Genomic DNA, 20,484 nt, shown 5'->3' with positions numbered 1-20,484 from the left:
CTTTTTGCACCTCAAAGGACTTTATCATGAAAATGACAGCCTACACAATGGAAGAAACTATTTGGAAACCACATATCTAATAAAGGTTTAATATACAGAATATATAAAGAAATCCTTCAACATAGCAAAAAGACAGACAACCCAAATTAAAAATGGACTAAAGACTTGAAGAGACATCTCTCCAAATAAGACACAAATAGCTAGGAAGCACATGAAGAGATGCTCAACCTTATTAGCCATCAGAGAAATGCAAATCAAAATCACAATGATGGGATATAAGATGGCTGATTAGAGAGAGGTAGAGCTCACTTCTCTTACAGAAAAACAACTAGGAGATGAGCAGAAACTGTCTGGTGAAATGGTTCTGGGGCTCTGGAGATCAGATGGAGTGCTGTGCAACACCCAGGAAAGTATGGGATGAAGAGAAGCTGTGGTGAGAGATTGTGAGTAACCCCCCTCAGCCCTGGCTCCTGGCACCCATCCCCCACTCTCAGGGCAGAAAGCTTTGGGATCTTCAGTCCCTGGCAGGTGGGCAAGTGCAGACTGAAAAGGATGGAGAGGTCCACTTCCCCAGGAACAAGGTGAGACATGGTCTAGCACTGATCGAGCTTTTGGCCAGCAAATTAGGAGTGCCGGGACCTGGGTTTCAACCACTGCGCAGTGGCACTGCTACACCATTGTCTGTAGCTGACAGCTAGATAGCCTGCCTTCTGAAGGCTGAAGGGAATAGATCTCCAAAGATCAGCATCTGCTGGCACACTAAGAAAGCACACCTCTGATGTTTGAGTTTGTAAGTTGCCAGAATGCAAAATATACCAAAAATGGAACAGCTTTTAAAAAGGGGAATTAATTAAGTTGCAAGTTTACAGTTCTAAGTCCATAAAAATGTCCCAATTAAGCCAAGTCTATAAAAATGTCCAAGTTAAGGCATCTAGGGAAAGACACTTTGGTTCAAGAAAGTCAATAATGGGCAGGCCACGGTGGCTCAGCAGGCAGGAATGCTTGCCTGCGATGCCAGAGGACCCGGGTTCAATTCCTAGTGCCTGCCCATGTAAAAAAAAAAAAAGAAAAAAAAAGTCAATAATGCTCAGGATTTTTCTCTCATTTGGAAAGGCACATGATGATGTCTCCTAGCTTTCTCTCCGGCCTTCTTCTATGGCTTCCCTGGGGCTCTGTCCATCCTGTTGGCTCCATGGGTTCTGGTGGCTCTAAAGTTGTTTCCAAAATGGTTCCATCTTAAGGGGATCCATGAACCAACCCCACCTTGAATGGGTAGAGACACATCTTCATGGAAACCATCCAATCAAAAGTTACCACCCACAATTGGGTGGGTCATATCTCCATGGAAACAATAAAAAAGATTCCACCCAGCAGTATTGATAAAGGATTAAAGGACATGGCTTTTCTGGGGTATATAATAGCTTCAAATTGGAACATCTGGGAAGATGTCTAAAAAGGCTTTTGGATGAAAAAGGCCATATACTGATCAGGCCAGGAAAGTTCACCCTTGGGGAGCAGAATTAAAGGATTTTGGGCATCTTTACCCAGGGTCCTGTGAAAGTGGTCTGCACCCCATTCATGGGTTTTTGGCCCAGCCCTGGTTGGGTAATACTGATGAACTAAGTGTCAAAGAAGAGCATTAAGAAAAATCCAATTAACAACAAAATCTTTGACAAGAGAGAGAATCTGACTTTCAGAGTAAACCCATCAAGATCATACAATGCCCAGACATCAACAAAAAACTAAAAAGTCATACTAAGAAACAGGGAGATACAGTCCAGTCAAAGAAGCAAATCAATAAATTGGAGAAGATACAGAATCTGGAATGACTAATCAAAGATGTTCAAGCAAATCTTCAGAAGCATTTCAAGGACACGGGTAAAGAGGTAAAGGATAGTAAGAGGACACTAGGTGAGCATAAAGAAGAATTTGAAAGCATGCAAAGAAAAATAATTTATCTTATAGCAATGAAAGTCATAATAGATGAAATTAAAAATACACAAGATATATACAACAGCAGATCCAAAGAGGCAGGAGAAAGGATCAGCAAACTTGAAGAAAGCAGCTGAATTTTGAACAGACAAAAGAGCAGATAGAGAAAAGAATGGAAAAATTTGTACAAGATCTCAGGGAACTGATGAACAACATAAAGCACGCAAATATTTGCATCATGGGTATCTCAGAAGGAGAAGAGAAGGAAAAAGGAATAATTGAGGAAATAATGGCTGAGAATTTCCCAACTCTCATAAAAGGCACTGATTTCCATGTCCAAGAAACACAATGTACTCCAAACCGAATAAATCTAAAGAGACCTACTCCAAGACATGTACTAATCAGAATGTAAAATGCCATAGAGGAAAAAGATAATTCTGAAAGCAGCAATAGAAAATGATTCATAACATACAAGGGATGCCTGATAAAACTAAGCCCTGACTTTTCATCAGAGACCATGGAGGTGAGAAGGCAGTGGTATGATATATTCAAGATACTGAAAGAAAAGAACTTCTAGTTGGGAATTCTCTATCTGGCAAAACTGTCCTTCAAAAATGAGATGCAGTTTAAAATATTTACAGAAACTGAGAGTTTGTTCATGAGAGACCTCCCCTAGAAGAAATACAAAAGGGTGTCCTGCAGGCTGAAAGGAAGAGGAAAGAAGCTTAGAGGAGAATGTAGAAATGAAAAATATTAGTAAAAGTAACTAAAAATATATAAAGAGACAAAAATGAGATATGACATATAAAAGCAAAAGGATACTGCCATTATAGTAATAACATTGAATGTTAAAGAATTAAACTCCCCCAATTAAACGGTACGGACTGGTCAAATAGGTTAAAGAAAAATATGAGCCATCTATATGCTGTCTACAAGAGACTCACCTCAGATCCAAGGATATGTATATAGGTTGAAAGTGAAAGGCTGGGAAAAGACATTCCATACAAACTGTATCCAAAACAAGCTGGCATGGCTATACTAAGATAGGACAAAATTGACTTTAAATGCAAAACAGAATAAACAAAGAAGGACATTAATATATTAATAAAAAGAGCAAGTCACCAAGAAGGAATAACAATCAGAAATATACATGCACCTAACCAGGTGCCTCCAAAATACATGAGGCAAACACTAGCAAACTTACAGACATGTCTCTACAATAATAGTTGAAAACTTCATTACACTACTCTCACCAATGGATAAAACATCTAGACAGAAGATCCAGAAGGAAACAGAGAACTTGAATAATGTGCTAAATGAATTAGACCCAAAAGACATATACAGAACAGTGTGCTCCAAAACAGCAGGATATACATTCTTCTCAAGTGGTCATGGATGATTCTCCAGGATAGACCTTATGTTGGGTCATAAAAGAGGTCTCAATAAATGTACAAAGATTGAAGTTATACAAAGCACCTTCTCTGATCATAATGGAATAAAGCTAGAACTCAACAACAGGCAGAGAACTGGAAATGCACAAATTTATGGAGGTTAAATAATACACTCTTAAACAATCAGTAGGTCAAAGAAGACATTACAAGGGAAAACAGTAAATACTTTAAGACAAATGAAAATGAGAACACAACATATCAAAACTTTTAGGATTCAGCAAAGGCAGTGCTGAGAGCACTACACACCTCTATTAACAAGGAAGTAAAATATAAAATCAAAGACTTAACTAGGGCGGTACAATGGTGGCACAGTGGCAGAATCCTAGCTCACCATGCCAAAGACCCAGGTTTGGTTTCCAGAGCCTGCCCATGCAAAAAAATAAAATAAAATAAAAATAACCTTGACTTTACACCTGAAGGAACTAGACAAAGAACAAACTAATCCCAAATCAAATAGAAAGAAAAATCAAAGCAGAAATAAATGAAAAAAATAAAATAAAACAAAAGGATCAACAAAACCAAAAGTTGGTTCTTTGAAATGCTCAACAAAATTGACACACCCTTAGCTGGGCTGACAAAAAAGAGAGAAGATGCAAAGAAAAAAATGAGAGGGGAGATATTACTGCTGACCCCAGAGAAATAAAAAGTTCACAAGAAGATACTATGAATAACTATACACCAACAAATTGAACAATCTTGATGAAATGGACAAAATCTTAGAAATACACAAACAACCTACAGTGACTCCAGAAGAAATAGAAGACTGCAACAAACCACTTACAAGTAAAGTGACTGATACAGTCATCAAAAACCTCCCAATAATGAAATCCCAGGACCAGATAGCTTCACAGATTAATTCTGCCAGTTATTCCAAGAAAAGTTAGTACCAATCCTACTCATATTCTTTCAAAAACTTGAAGAGGCAGGAATACTACTTAACTCATTCATTCTCTGAGGCCAATATCACCCTAATACCAAAACCAGATAGAGATAGTACAGAAAGGAAAATTACAGACAAATCTCTCTAATGAAAATACACGCAAAAATCGAATATAACTGTGCATTAAAAGAATCTTACACCATGATCAAATGGGTTTTATCCCAGGTATGTAAGGGTAATTCAGTGCAAAAAAATCAAATTAATATAATACAGCATATTAACAAATAGAAGAACAAGAACTACATGATCATTCTGGTTGGCACAGAAAAGACATTTGGCAAAATTCAGCATCCCTTATTGATAAAAAACATTTCAAAAGATAGGAATAGAAGGAGACATCTTCAATATGATAAAAGGCATAGATGAAGAACCCATATACCCATATACGATGAGTTCAAGAACAAGACAAGAATAAACCACTGTCACTATTCAACTATAGCTTTTTAAAATTTTTAAATGGTTTTAAAATTTTTAAATGGTTTTATTTTGTCTGTTTTGGAAATTTATATAAATAGAATTATGTGTATATTTTTTGGTCTGGATTCTTTCACTCATAATATGTATAAAAGATTTGTCCTTATTGAATGTTGCTCTGGTTTTTGTTTTTTTCATTTCTGTATAATATTTGGTTTAATGAATATACCACAAATTATTTCTATTGATGAATGTTTAGGTTGTTTCCAGGTTAGAGCTTTTACAAATTGTATTTCAAAAGGCTTTCAATTACATGTCTTTGCACAGATTTCTGTTAGGAGTATGCTTAGGATTGGAACTGTTGGGTCATAGGAATGTGTTTGCCCAACTACAGTAGATACTGCGAGTTTTCTAAATATTTAGGAGAACTGAGTCTTGATGGTGTTTGTGATGAACACAAAATGACTTCCTTATAGAATTTTACTGTCTCCCTCTTTCACACTGTGATGGGCATGGAGGGTAGGCTGCACAGTCTGAAGAGGCAGGGACCTCCCTCTCCCTACTGCCAGACCCACTCAAGGCACTCCATAGTGGAACATCAGAGCTCTGTGACCCTGCCTTTATCCCATTCCCCTCTCACTTGTATAGGTCATGACAGTTAACATTTATTAATCACCATAGTGTGTCTAGCTTTTTGCTGGGTGCTGAGGGCACAGAAACTGGTAAGACATAAAACGTTCATTCTGATGGCAAGAAAGGCAAGTAGACAAAGATTACTATTACCATTCAAAAACTAAGTTGGGGAAAGCACAAGATGAGGAGCACCAAGCCATCTGTGCAGACTGGAGGAGAGGAAGGTGGGGAAGGCTTCCTTGGGGAAATGATGCAGACTGAGTCTTGAAACATGGCTTTGGCTTAGAAGCATGGAGAAGGCTCCTCAGGCTAAGGAAATAGCTTGATCAAGTCTTGGGACCTGGAGAAAATGCAAATTTGTCCAGAAAATTGAGAAAGATGTGGGGAGCTGAGGGAGGGGTTAGAGATGAGACCAGAGAGAGAACATGATCAACCATAAAGACCTTTGGTACTATGCTAAAAGAGCTTAGACTTTATCCTCCAGGCCAAATATACATTTTAGAAATACCACTGTATCCCATGCCTATGGAATCTTGGAAGGGAGATCAGTTAGGAGGTCATTGCCATAGTCCAGGTGAGAGAAGATGGTGACCTGAAACAGGATAAGAGTGATGGAAATTGGGATAAGGGGACAGTTGCAAGACATGAGGGAGGTAGACTTGAAAGAATTCAGTGACTAACTGGATATTGCGGAAGAGGGATGGGAATCAATGAAAATGCCTAGGTTCCCCACATCAGTGACTAGTTACTGCGGAAACATAGGGGGAGTAGATCTGGGAGATAGGTGAGTTTGACCATATACTCAAGGGCTATTAAGCTGTAAGGGGCCCACTTGAAAGGTTACCACCTACACCCTGGAAGTTCTGCTTGCTTGGGAGGCCAAAGCCAGGTTGAGCATGTCTTTGATAGGAACTCAGACATGCTCAAGGAGTCTAAGCTGATATCTAGGGTCCCCTGGTCTGCTCACAGCGCACAGCCCCAGAGAGGCCAGGTTCTACAAAGGTCTCAATAAACAAAGAAATGTAGTATTTATTTTTGTTGTTTTAGGGCTGTTTTGGGGAACAGAACATCCCTTCCTTCAAAGGGGGCCTTGGGCCATAAACTGAGTATGCATGACTACAGAGCAAACTGGGATATCAGCAGCATGGAGGGGAAACCATGCAGATCCAGGGCTAGGAGAACCCGATAGCTCAATAGAGAGGAGTCTGGATTTGGTTCAGGCCAGAACTGATGCACTGATGACTCCAGCGGTCCAGCTGGCGACAGGGACCCTACAAGAGGGAGATCCTAGGCCTTGCCTGATTGTGAGATATTCCCAAGGAACTAGACTTCAGAGTTCCCTGGCCCAGCTCCAGAGTAGGGACTGTAAAATCAAACTAGCATTACACAAATGGCCAGGGAGACAAAAGTTTGGGGAGGTCTCTTTTCTAGTAAAGAGCATACACACTATGAAGAAAACAAGGCAGATGTTCAGGCCAAGAGACGGGGCGGGGGTGGGGGTTCTGAGAATTCTTGAGAATGTCATCCCAGATTTCCCTGGGTGAATCCCTGGCATCTGGCCACATAAATGATTCCAGCCCCCACCAGCACTGGGCTTGAGACTCCCCAGATCTCCTTGTATTGCCTTTCTGTCCTCTGACCCCAGTCTCTGCCCTGGATCCTAGGGAGGGCCCATCCAGAACCGCAAGTCCAAGCGTTGCCTGGAGCTGCAGGAGAACAGCGACATGGAATTTGGCTTCCAGCTGGTGCTGCAGAAGTGTTCCGGCCAGCACTGGAGCATCACTAACATCCTGAGGAGCCTGGCATCCTGACCCCCACCTGAGTGCTGCCTCCAGCCCCCGACCCCTTTGCTACTGTGTAGCACCCGCTGCAATGTTGCCTGCTGTCCATATGGGGTTATTTGGAGTCTGGGGGAACCAGGTTAGTGGGCTCCCAAAAGAGCTTTTTATTTCCTATTAAATTTTCATGGAGTTTATAGAAAGATGCTGAATGGTGGGTATGGGTATAATATAAACTATTTTGCAACTGTAAATAGGGGACACATGGAAAATATTTATAACGGACAATAAAAGACTATTGATTAAGAAAAGGTTTTTTGGGGTTCATTTGATGCTTTATGGAGATTTATGCCCAGCTCCTCTATACTTGGAAGTTCTTGAAGCCAAAGATGTGTCCCCATTTGCACTTCTCATTCCACATCCCTGAGGAAGCTGCTGTTAAATCCCTGTGAGCAGTAGGGGCTTAATGTACAAGCCACCAGCTTTTTGCTAGGCCAGGACTGGGAAAGGAGCTATAGGAGCTTAGGCCCCAACTCCAGAGGGAGGCTGCCCTCTGCCTCTCCCATGGCAGGTTACTATTCCAGAAGGCAGCCTCAGCTCTTCATTCAAGGAGAAATAAGAACTGCTCATAGGCCACTGGAGCCCAATCTGCTGAGCCCTCTCCTGAAGTCTTAAAGTCACTGTCCATCTCTCAAAGGCATCAGCTGCTCGGCCTTCAGCAGGCACACTTGCCTGCAGCAAATACCCCATCTAGTTGCTAAGACTGGTTTGGTTCCTTCCATGAATCACAGCTCACCTGCTTATGGCTCCCTGTCACTCCTCTGGGCCCAGCTCATGACACTGGGGACCTTCAGAGAAGAGCCATCTTTCTTAGAGCCTATTTCCCATCCCTCTGTCTCTCTAATAGCTTCTGGCTGAATTTCTCTTTTCCTGGTCTAAAGAATCCTTCTTCTGGTTGGGAGCTCCTGTTTCTAGTTTGAGGAACCCCTCACCCCAACACTCCAGACTATACTCACAACAGAACAGTAATCTGACAGATTCCAAGAAAGGGAAGTAGCCCTTTTTGGACAGGTTTCAACCTGATCTATTTTCTCACATTCTCTGGGACTTATTTCCTAGGGGACATCAACCCAAGCAGTTGCTTATTTTGGATCAGTTATTGAGTTGAAAATCGATGAACATAGAAACACTCCTCTGTACCTATGGGGTCTTACAGGAGGAAGGTCCTGCAGTCTCAGCCACCTTTGCACACTGAGCACCCCTTTCAGCACAGGATTCTCCTGATAGGGCCAAGAAACCATCATAGATTCCCCTTTAGGTTTCTCTGACCGCTCAAAATGCCGGTTGGGTTTCACTGTATGTAGAGGGTGTCCAGAAAAAAGCCAGGCTGGTCACATCTGATGGCCACCACCTGAGAGGTCAAGGCAAGGTACAAGAACCCTCAAGAGCGAAGAGGCTCCTACAGAGTTGCCAGCATTGCCTTTCCAAGTTCTGGAAGCCAGGACCCCTATGTTCTCTCTCCCTATACCTCCCCTACCTCCACTATACTCATTCCTATGTTCACTCAAATCAACATCTTCTTATAGCTGTAACTCCAACCCATACTTCTAAATTCATTCTCTGTTCTATTTACACTCCATCTACCTGTTTCTTCATATCTGACCCACTGTATTTTATAAACAACCATAAGTGATGCCTCACACCTGAGGTTCCAAAAGTGTGGTCATCCATCAGTTAGGATTCAACCAGAAACAGAACCAGTAGGAAATATATATTAAGAAATTTATTATAAGGAATTAGCTTGTGCAATTGTGGGGGCTGGCAAGGAAAATCCAAAATCCATGGAGCATGAGGTCAGAAACTCTCGGGCACAGGCTGAAGCTATTGTCCTCAGGTGGAATTTTGTCTTTTTTGGGGGAAGCCTCACTCTATTCTTAAGGCCTTTCAACTGAAACAGACCCACACAGGTTATCTAGGAGAGTCTCCCTTAAAGTCAACTGATTTGGGACTTTAATCACATCTACAAAATACCTTCACTGCTACATCTAGATTAGTATTTGATTGAATAACTGGGCCTATTGTCTAGCCACACTGAGGGTCTTCAGAGCAGTATAGTACCATCACCTGGGAACTTATTAGAAATATACATTGTTGAGCCCCACCCCAGACCTCTTAAATCAGAATCTCTGGGGTTGGTTTAACAGCCATCCAGGTGATTCTGATATCAGCTCAGGTTTGAGAATTGCCCAGCACCTACTTCAATCCATTCACACCTGTCCTCCCCACTGCATTGCATGGACCCTCATCTTGAACAAAGTCCATTCATACTCCTCTACCTGTTCAGACCATTCATGCCTGCAAGCTAGAATGGCCCCTGCATCCACCCACACTTTTACCTTTACTACCTATACATGGTCCCTCAATGCAGAACTAAGAGTGGACCCAAGCCAGACACCTGCGTTCTAATCCCAGCCCTGCCACTTACTAACTGGATGTTCTTGAGCAGTTTCTTGATCTCTTTGTGCCCCAGTTTCCTCCTGTAAAATAATGGAGATAATAATAATAGTATATGTTTCATGGGGTTTTGAAAATTAAATGAGTAACTTGATATAAAACATAGCACAGTGACAAGTCCAGAGAAAGTACTGTGAAGTCTTAGCTATTATTTCATCCATTGATACCTGATCCTGGTTGCTCCCATTGATACCCACACCTTTTCACAGAGCCACACCCTCGTTCGCCATGCCTGTCAACGTCCACATCCCAGCCCGCCTGTACTAACACCCTCTTGAATCTGTACCCGCCTGCCCAAAAGCACTTGTTCTCATGTCATAACCATACCCATGCTTCTACAAACTCCACACATCCTTGTCCTCCTGTCAAATAGCACCCCAACATCAACCCACTCACAGTAACATCCACGCCCTATGGACCAAACCCGAGAACAGCCCCTTTCTCCACAAGCTAACCTGGAGGCTATTAAAACAGGATAAGACAGAAGCTCCCTCTTGGGACACAAAATTTCCAGCCCCTTGAGTTCAGATTCCCAGGCCCTGGAGGTAGAAGATGCTCAGAGATGGACCTTGAGGGCTCTGACTTCTTGGTTGTGGGAAGCATGTGGCCACTCAAGGCTCCTCCACAGCTCAGAGATATAAACAGTTAGCAGTCTGAGGCTACACATCTGCAACTCAGAGGTGCTGCATGGACGTGGGGCAGAGACAGGAGGTCCAGAGCATGACACAGGGAGGTGGATAGGGAACTCCAAACCCATGCCCATCCTCATCGCCAAGTCCAGCCTCATCTGGCTGCTTTTGCCCATTGCTGCTACCAGCTAATGAGCAGGTGGTTAGGGGCTCTCTCAATATAGAGTGAGATCATTATTTTTCTTAATGATTTGCACATTAAAAACTTTGTTTCCTGTTTGCACTGCCTTCCCTGATGTTAGAAAAGGCTCTGATACCCTGTGCTGACAGGCCCTGGGCAGCCAGCCTGCCACCTGCCAATAGTTCCAGTACATTCATACAACTACTACAGCTTCCCACTTATCTGAGGCCCTTCACTGGCCAGAGGCACATGCTTTGGTCTGAGGACAGGCTGCCTGGAAGTACCAGAGAGTTTACACTACAGTAGCAACCCCCAGCCCTTTGGTGGAACAAGTGTGGAGCATGATTCCTCAGGCCCTCAGAGGCTCCCCAGTAGGGCCAGGCCCTAATTGCCCACCTTACTGCACCCTTTATTGACCTTCCCTGCCTCGTTTCCCCAACTCCCTCTGCTCACTGGGATCACCTCCCAAATGCTTGTCTCTGGGACAAGCGGCCCATACCCACTCCTCTGGCGTGATAGCTCCAGACTCATGTCTTCACCTGCCAGCTGGGCACCAGTGCCCATGGGCCCTAGGTGGCTGTAGGGCTCTTCCTCAGACCATGCTGACTCCTCCCTCCTTGGCCCATCACAGTGACCTGTACCACTACCCACCCCACTCCCCACCAGGTGCTCAGGCTGGGAAGCTCCTCACCCTGCCCTGGTATCCCATTCCTCTTAGCAGGCACGCCTCCTAAATAGCTCTGCAATCTATTCCTTAAGCCCCTTCATCATTCCCCACCTCTCGTCTCACCCACTTCCCATCTCATCTGTTCTCCACACTGCAGCATCAGAGGAGTTTTCTTGAAATGCAAATACAATCAGATTCATTCCTTGCTTAAAACCTTCAGTGGGTCTCATCAAAAGATTTTAAATGACTCACTTGGATGTCGGGCTCTGAGCTTCCTCCTTCAGTGAGCCCACAGGCTGAGTGCCACAGGTGGCAGGTTAGGGACCTTACACACAGGGGTGGGCTGTAGGGACGAGAAGGCCTGGATCCCTGACCATCTCACTCACTGGAAGTTGGGAGCCCAGGCCCACCCCACCCCCATAGGGGTATTAATATCCCAGATCCTTTTTATGCTTTTTTTTTGGGGGGGGGGGGCAGGGCATGGTGTCACAATAAGGTGGCAAACGGTATACCTCAGCTCCAGACGCCAGGAGGCTACTTACATCCGTCCCCACCATGCAGAGGCAAGTCCTGCCATTTTGCCAGTTGTCCTACCCTCCATGGGGAAAAGGATGGGCACTGCACAGGTAACAGGAAATTTCTACATAAGTACCTGAGATGTTCATCATTCCTTTGTATGCCAGTTTGAACCTGTTATGTACCATAGAAAAGCAATGTCCTTTAATCCTCATTCAATATTGCTGGGTATAATTGCTTGTTTCCATGGAGATGTTACCCACCCAATTGTGGGTGGTAACTTTTGATTAGATGGTTTCCATGGAGATGTGTCTCTACCCATTCTAGGTGGGGTTGCTTACTGGAGCCCTTTAAGAGGGAACCATTTTGGAAAAAGCTTCAGAGCAACCAGAACTGATAGAGTCCACACAGCCAGAGACTTTGGAGATGAAGAAGCACCCCAGGGGAGCTTCACGAAACAAGAAGCCAGGAAAGAAAGCTAGCAGATGTCACCATGTGCCCTCCCAGCTGAGAGAAAAAACCCAAACTTCATTAGCCTTTCTTATGTGAAGGTAACCTCTTGTTGGTACCTTAATTTGGACAATTTCACAGCTTTAGAACTGTAAACTTGCAACTTAATAAATTCCCCTTTTTAAAAGTCATTCCATTTCTGATATATCACATTTCAGCAGCTTTCAAACTAGAACATTCTGTATCCATATCCCAACCACAGCCCCAGCTGTGATGGCTGTCCTCTTCCCCACACAGCTCGTTCCACCTGACCAAGGACAGGTATCCTTAGGCTGGGTGGTGGTGGATGACTCAGTACAAAAAGAGGGCCTGGGCCAATCAAATTCTGTCTGGAAATTTGCACAGTGACACATGTAAAGAATCAGCCCATTAGTGAAGGAGGTCAGAAGCCATGGAGATGCAGAAAGACATGCCTTGGGGTGGACCTAGCCCTCAAGGGCCAAATGAGCCACATGCCTGTGTGTGCTAAAGCCATGAGGGGAAACCACAGTTGAGCAGAAGAGAGAAAGGAGCTGATGAGCAGAAGGCAGCAGATCCATCATGGGGAAGCTTTAACCCGTGGCCAAAGGAAGAGACACAAGTCCTGAAACTGCCTGGGTTTCCTCCTCATTCCAATCCCAACTCACACACATCCTGATGATTTTTTCCCCTGAGCTGGTTGAGTGGGTCCCTGTACTTGACAACAAATGAGACTGACTGAAGCAGATATAAGGATTTTAGGTACCAGAACCTACTCATACACAGACTCACACATGTGCGAATGCACACACAATCCCTCTGATTGCTGTGCACACATGCATCACACATGCAAACATTTGCACATTCTTAATATTCACACTACTATACACACTTGTGCATCATATACAGTATACACTCAAGCATACACAGACACACATGTACATGGGCAAACACATACACACTAATGAGAAAAAGTATCTCTGCCCCATACACCCACCCAAAAATCTGCTTTTCTGAAAATAAGGCTGCCATCGTTTTAACACAACCCTCACAAAGCAGAGGTTTTAACTGGAAACCTCAGCTTTTTTAAGCTTACCATTTCTTTCTAATTACATACAAGAGATGACAGAGTTCTGAGGCAAGGCACAGGGACTTTCTGGCCTTATGATTCCATGTTTGTTTGTTTGTTTCCATAGTTACAATTGTCCAAAGTCCATGAAAACAGACACAGGACAGAAGCCACCCCAAAAATGCATTAGCCCTCCACTAAATGCCATCTCCTGCCTTCAATTCCAAAAAGGAGCAAGGGGAGTGAAATAGCATTGGAACCCACAAGTCCCTCAAATTCAGCTGCCCTGACCCCTGGTTCCAGCCAATCTTTCCACTTACAGATAGTAATTTTATCCTTCCTCTGGGTTTCAATGACAAGATTGGGTAGAAAGTGCTAAGGGAGGCATTTGGCCCTAATGTGAGCATGTTTTCAAATTATACAGTGTAGCCCCAGCTACGTCACTGGAAGCCAGATTTTTTTTACTATGGACAGGCACTGGGAATCAAACCCGGTCTCCAGCATGGCAGGCATGAACTCTGTCTGCTGAGCCAGCATGGCCCGGAAGCCAAATCTTAAAGATTGTCACTGCATCACATATCTATGTACAACCTCCCTGTGGCTATGCCCAGGGCAGGGACCAGAACTGGCTTCATGTGCATATAGTGGTCCCTGTGCTCAGAGGGGACCTCTGCTTGGTTTAATGCTCTGCTGTCACCATCTTGAAATTCTCAATACTTTCCAAACAAGGAACCACATATTTTCATCTTGCACTGGGTTCCATAAACTATGTGGCCAATCCTGTCTGTGACAGTAAGTTTGAAGACAGAACCCAGAGTCCAGCACATGCCCTTCTCCAGTGATCGCAATTCTGCCTCCCAACCCCGACCTGACCCTCTCTCCCTACCCATTTCCCTCCCTCCTGCCACTTCTCTGCCCTTCCCTCCCCTTTTCCACAGAGATTTTCACCCCAGTTCCCACTACTGCCACCATCCCCACAAAGCTGAGGGCACCGTGCTCCTTTTGTACTCTGGGCTGAAATGCTGACCTAACCCCCATTCCCTGGTTCCTTTATGGTCCATAGGAGGCATACCAGAATTCCCAAAGGAATTGAAATACTAAAGAAAGACTCCAATAAAAGATTCCCAATCCGGGGAGACAACATGAGAACTATTTATCCCCAATACTTTCTGCTCCGTTAAGATGCCCTACTGGTCCCTTTTCACATGCTTGGTCCATCTGCAGTACTCTCTCACATCCTGACCATGGAAAGGCCTTGGCAAACCTGATTCATTCCCTGCCTGGGGCACAAAAACCCTCATACTTTAGTGAGTCAGGGCTCAGCAGAAAGCAGGGGCCATTGAAGAGAGTTTAATGAAGGCAGTTCTTCAGAAGTGTGGACCAGGTAAGGTGAAACACATAAAGACAGCAAGAGCGGGACTTCTTTTCTGCTCCTATGGCCAGAGAGACAAACCCTGTAGACAGGTTCTCCAGGAAGTATGGAGGTGGGCTGCTCAACAGGATCCACCGGCCAAATGGAAAGGAACCCCCATTGTGGACACACAGGGCAGGGAGGGAGGCTTGAGGGATGGAGGAAAGCCTCAGGGAAAAATGCTTCTACTCTTCTTTTTCTTGCTGTCAGATACTCTACTAAGGCATCCAATTGGCCAAACCCACCTGGAGATGGTGGGTGAAGGAGCCATTGAGGTCCATGATGGAGGTTACTAGGGAGCAGGGCATAGAAGAGCAGCATAGGAAAATAACCAGCACACTCACCTCAATCTTCCCCTAGTCTAGACATCTGAGGTCACCTTACTGCCTTCTCTCATCCTCCCAACTCGCATCTCGCATCTCTCCCCAGCTGTAAATTCCTTTTGCACTGAAACTAACTATCCTGCCTAGTTATACATCTGACTACTTCTTACACTGAGGTGGAAGATTGAGGAGAGAGGTGAGGTCTCTCCTGTTATAGCACAAGTCCCTTGAAGATGTTGTCAGTCCTGCCTACTCCTGTCAGATTCCTCTGGAGCTACTAAGACCCAGGCCCTCATCTACTGGCTCAACCCCTTCTGATTTCTGAGGAGGGTGGTCTTGAAAAGCCTCAACCCTCCTAGCATGCAGGGGCCTGGAGTTGTCTCAATGGCCTAGATAAGCCTGGAGGGAGCCGTGACCTTGAAGCCCTACAATAGCCAACAGATCCTATCCATTTGATAACATTCAGTTGGTAGTGGCTGTCAGGAATGAGGTGTTGGAAAGGATGCTGATGCTTCCAGCTTCCATAGGAAAAGTACCAGAGTGGATGAGCAGGAATGGGGCAAAGCAGGCACACCTACAACAATATGGCCTTTCCATCTGCCTTCCCACCCTTACCCACCGTGCTGGCTCCAGAACTCTCAGCTGGGACTGAGTGCTCCCAGGAACCCCAAGTGGGTTGGTTCTCAGAGCCCCTCATTGTCTGTGGGTGCTACTGCCAAGGAAGTCGCCTATTCTTCAATGCCATGCCCTGCCTTGTGAACCAAAAGTCCTGGTTGTTGCCATCACCTGCCCAAACTACAAAGGCCTTCCAGCTACACTTGGAACACCTGCCTTTGCTGTCTGTACATGTTCCTCAGCCCTTCCCCCTTTGGATTCTGGCCTCTTCCCCATCCAGGGAGCTGAGTCCCCACACGTCTGGTCACCTGAGGGAAATGATAGGCCAGAAAAGTCCTAAAAATGATAAAACAATGAATATCTATTGATTACTTCTTTGGTCAGGCACTGAGGAAAGGACTTTCCACTTATTTTCTCACTTAATATCCATTATAGCCTTACAAAGTAGCACTATTACTATCATCACCTCCATTTATAGTTGGGAAAACTGAATCATAGAAAATCAAATCACACTTTAAGGATATATAACAAGTAAGAGGTAGAGGTTGGCTTTGAACCCAGGGAGGCTGACTCCAGGGCCTAGCCCCTTAATCCTGACTACACTAAAAACTCTACAATACACCTGTGCTAAAAGTTCCCATGACAAGAGTGCCAGACCCTAAACCTCCACCTGGACAAATTACAACTAATACCTGTAGAAGCACCAAACCTGGCCTGGCACTATGGTGGTGCTTCAACCAACTCACTTAAACCCATTGTACTCTGCAAGGTAGGTACTATTACTAAATAGTAAAATCTATGAAATATACAAATCTATTACATTTTATAGATGAAGAAATGAAGGCATAGAAGTTAAATAGCTTGCCCAAGGTCATACAGCAAGTAAGCAATAGTTGCCAGGATTTGAACTCAGGCCCTGCTGCCATTCTGTGATCTTAACCACTGTGCTATCTACCTCCCAGCCATCTCGCTGGCTTTGCACTTGCTACATAAACTACACGGTGTGCCAAGCCTGGCACCCAACCTCTATGTGGTCCACGTGCTGCCAGGGCTGTAAACACCACCCACTGTTTCAATTCCCTGGTGAGCCTACCCTTCCAAACGTGACCACAGTGAGAGTGTGATTAATGAGCCAATTATTTCTGTGGAAGACATCGTGCAAAATAAATAGCCCATTTCCCTTCAATTTACTGTTTTAATAAATAAATAGCATTCCATGCTCTGGTTTTGTTTATTGCTGCTCGTACCTGAAAGTTTGTGATGAATCTCCATGTAGTTCATTTCCAAAATTAATCAGATCTGCCTGATGATTTTGAAATACAGGACCACATTCGTCCTTCAATGTTAACAGCAAGACAGCCAGACAGCAAATGGGGCCGCGGGGAAAAGCAGGCCTGGGGGAAGGGTGCAGAGGGTAGAATGCTTGGAGCTCTGGATCCAAACCCATTGAAGCACTAATGCCCAACCACCCACAAAAAGAACTGCCATCAGAGAGGCTCAGAACACAGCACTATAGTTTATGGTTCAAAGGAAACAACCAGAGTGACAAAGGCATGAGAAGAGGTAGAACCTTCTCTTTCCTCTGCTTAAACCTTTGGCTAGAGCAGGCCACAGTGGCTCAGCAGGCAGAGTTCTCGTCTGCCATGCTGGAGACCCGAGTTCACTGCCTGGTACCTGTCCATGCAAAGAAAAAAAAAAGCAAACTTTGGTTTATTGGCCAAACTGGGGACATTGAACGAAAAGAGCCCATCCAAACCCCACCAAATGAGCTCAACTCAAAAAGCTTTTCAGCTCCTCTCCAAGGGTCACAAGAAATTATAGTCATTCATTCACCTGGCTGCCTATTGTGGATCACTGAGTGCAGGAGAAAAAGGAAAAGGGCAGAAGCCAAACTCTCTCATGATACACTCACCATCCGAAAGATGTCTCAGTGGGATGATAGTCACCCGTACAATGTAATAAGAAACATAAGAAACATAACTGTCAAATGTTTATGATGTGTATTATATGCTAAACACTGTAATGTGTACATCTTATTAAGTCTAACAATAACCCATGGGGTAAATATTGGGCACTCATTTTACAGATGAGGTGAGAAAGAGGTTCAGATGGGATAAAAATTTGCCCAAAGTCTCATATAAGTGAAATAATTTATATTCATATTCAGGTCTTCAAACTCTAAGAACAATATTATTATTTTTCATATAAATATAACACATATGGATATAAGTGTGTGTGTGTGTGTGTGTGTGTGTGTGTGTGTGTGTGTGTGTGTGTGTGTAATCTACATGGAACAGCAAGAGAATGCCCCAGACAAGGTGACAATTATAACCTGGACCTTAATAGGTGAATAGGAGTCTTCTGAATTGAAAAAGCAGGAAAAAAAGATATATCAACTACAAAGAAGAGTTAGGTCTGACTTAGAGTAGTGGTTTGGGAAAGGAGAGGTAGATTTAGAGCAAAGAAATTATCTAACAAGGGGAATGACTGGATGTGAGAGATAAAGTGAGAGAAAAGAATATAACAAAACATTGATCAATGCCCTTTAAGAGTCATCTCAGCTGGTGTCTCTTGGGAGCGAGGGGACCTGCCTCCTGTCTGTGCCCAAGTCTTCCTCCGCTATCTCTAGGATGCCGCCCCACTCCTCCAGAAAGGGGTGAGGAAGACAGATTGCCTTCCCTTTTCTTCTCCATCCCCTCTGTACCAGGCTGGCAGTGCACTGGGCCTCACTGAAGTGTCGGGTAGCAAAGGGGACTCCAAATGTAGGAGCAGCCCACATCTTCCATTTATGCATGCTTTATAAAACTTCTCAGAGTCCAAAGGGAAAACACAAGTACAAAGTAAGTACAAAAATTACACACGTACACACAGCTCAGCTCAGAGCCTTGGTCTACTCTCTGGAAGACAAATTGTGTCTCTTTCAATTTGTATGAAGAAACATTTGTGGATCTCCTACCCATCCTAGACACCTAGAGTTTAGAAAAGTTCACCCACTGCACACCCTGATTGTCACTGCAGCCTCTCATCTGTCTCCCCACAAGTGACCCGAATCCCCACCTTACCAGTGTTTCCCAGCACGTGGTCCACCCCCACCCCATATCCAAATCACTGGGGTGTTTGTAAAATGCAGATTTGGGGCCACTACTGCAGACCCACGCAATGAGGATGAGTCAGCTAAAAGCCACCTCCTCAGGGAAGGATTGTGGGAAATGGCAGAATAGGGCGCCCCAGGACTCAGTCCTTCCACCAAAACAATCACTAAGCAGGCAGGGATTATCTGGAACAACTATTTTGAAACTCTGGAGGCCAGAAGAATACTGTATCCAGGAAAGAGTGGAAGGAAGAGGCTGATAAATTACAGTAAAGGACAATATAAATTGCTCTCGCCACAGAGCAGCTATGGTTGCCCATCCCCCACTCTCACGGCAGACTGTCAAGGCAGCCAGCCACTAACCAGCTTGCTGGTGACAGAAAGAGACACAAAAATCCTCTTTTCCCCAAGAACAGGGGTGAGCAGGGCTGACCACTGATCACAGCTTTTGATTAGTAAATTCAGATCACTAGGTCCCAGCTTTGAGGGCAACTACTGTTTCAGTCTCCCCGAATAAAGGCAGTGGCAACCAATTTCAACCCTCCCAGACAAAGACACTGCACTTCCTAAAGTGTACAGAGGACAGTTGGTTAAAGGACTACATTTTCTGGGCAGGCCAAGCCAGGGTAGCTCTGAGTAGCCATCAGAGAAGCTCTTTGTGCCCTTCCTGATTCCCTCCCCAGGACATTTTGGAGTGGGTCTGCACCCCTTTTGTGGGTCCCTAACCCTGTTTTGTCTGGGAAAGGCTGAGACTTGGGAAGTTCCTCTCTGGTGGCCCCTCCTCCCATAATTTGCCACCAGGAAAAAGTAGCTTCAGACAATGAAAGGAGAGCAAGAAACTATAGAGGCAGATGGTCTGAGGCAAAAGCCAGTCAGTTCAAGCACTGGGGAGAGGGAGAGGGAGTTCTGTCTCCAAGGAAATAGAAGGGAACGCCAAGAAAAAAAAAAAAACCACAAGCAAATGCCCAGGACAAGACAGAGGCTCAGAAAGAAAGGGAAAACCCTGCATGCTTGGACAGACCTATCTGATAGGAGGGCTGAAGCTCAAGAAACTGTCTTGCCAGTAGACGGTTACAAAATCAATGAACAGACATCTCAGGGAATAAATCCCACAGTTAACATTTTAAATGTTAAATGTAAAGTGTACAACAAAAGAATACAAGACAAGCAAAGAAACAGAAAAAGTTGGCCCAGCTGGAGGGAGAGGATAAAAACCCAGAAAACATGAATGAAGAAGACAAGAATGTAGACATATCAAGAAAAGCCTTTTAAAAATATGCTCAAGGAGATGAAGGAAAATGCAGGGAAAGAACTAAAGGATAACAGGCAAACAATAAATGAGCAACATGACAATGTTACAGCCATATTAAAAAGGAACTAAACAGAAGATCACCATAACTGAAATGGAAAATACCCAGGATGGTTTCAAGAGAAGACTGGAGCTTGGAAAAGAAAAAAAAAAATTGGTGAACTCAAAGACAAGACTTTTGAAATGAATCAGGCTAAGGAACAGAATGAAAAATAAAAACCTATTAAAAATGAAAATAGCCTAAGACAGCTATGGGACATCATCAAGCATACCAATATACACATTATGGGTGTCCCAGAGAAGAAAAGAGAGAGAAAGGGGCAGAAAGAATATTCAAAGAAATAATGAAAGCGAATTTCCCAAACTTAGCAAAAGACATGAATATGCACAACCAAGAAGCTCAGAGAACATTTAAGAGGACAAATGTGAAGAAAAGTACATTCCATCATAAACTGATCACACTATCAAATGTGCAGGACAAGGAAAGAGTTCTGGAAACTGCAAGAGAAAAGCAATGTATTACATTCAAGGTAGTCCCAATTT

The 20,484-nt window shown here is 44.1% G+C and overlaps 1 protein-coding gene and 1 long non-coding RNA gene across 6 annotated transcripts in view; one reads left to right on the top strand and one right to left on the bottom strand.

The window, feature by feature from the left end:
* LOC143644692 (uncharacterized) overlaps positions 1 to 20,484 on the bottom strand; it is a 56,655-nt gene that overhangs the window by 16,738 nt on the left and 19,433 nt on the right. Inside the window, exon 3 of one of the 2 annotated variants that reach the window (XR_013156822.1) lies at positions 9,634 to 9,685. The exons of the other annotated variant lie outside the window; for it this stretch is intronic. This is a non-coding gene — a long non-coding RNA (uncharacterized LOC143644692). The remainder of the gene's footprint in view (positions 1 to 9,633; positions 9,686 to 20,484) is intronic. 2 annotated transcript variants of the gene reach the window in all.
* GALNT18 (polypeptide N-acetylgalactosaminyltransferase 18) overlaps positions 1 to 20,484 on the top strand; it is a 390,932-nt gene that overhangs the window by 363,751 nt on the left and 6,697 nt on the right. Inside the window, exon 10 of one of the 4 annotated variants that reach the window (XM_077113999.1) lies at positions 7,035 to 8,055. The exons of 1 other annotated variant lie outside the window; for it this stretch is intronic. In XM_077113999.1, the coding sequence (XP_076970114.1) occupies positions 7,035 to 7,181 (147 nt within the window). In that variant the 3' untranslated portion in view covers positions 7,182 to 8,055. Of the gene's footprint in view, positions 1 to 7,034; positions 8,056 to 20,484 lie in introns of those variants that run through there. 2 more of the 4 variants (XM_077113998.1, XM_077113996.1) reach the window with 2 other exon arrangements.

The sequence above is a fragment of the Tamandua tetradactyla genome, chromosome 8 (genome assembly GCF_023851605.1).
Source record: "Tamandua tetradactyla isolate mTamTet1 chromosome 8, mTamTet1.pri, whole genome shotgun sequence".
NCBI lineage: Eukaryota > Metazoa > Chordata > Mammalia > Pilosa > Myrmecophagidae > Tamandua > Tamandua tetradactyla.
This window is presented reverse-complemented; position numbering and strand designations above follow the sequence as displayed.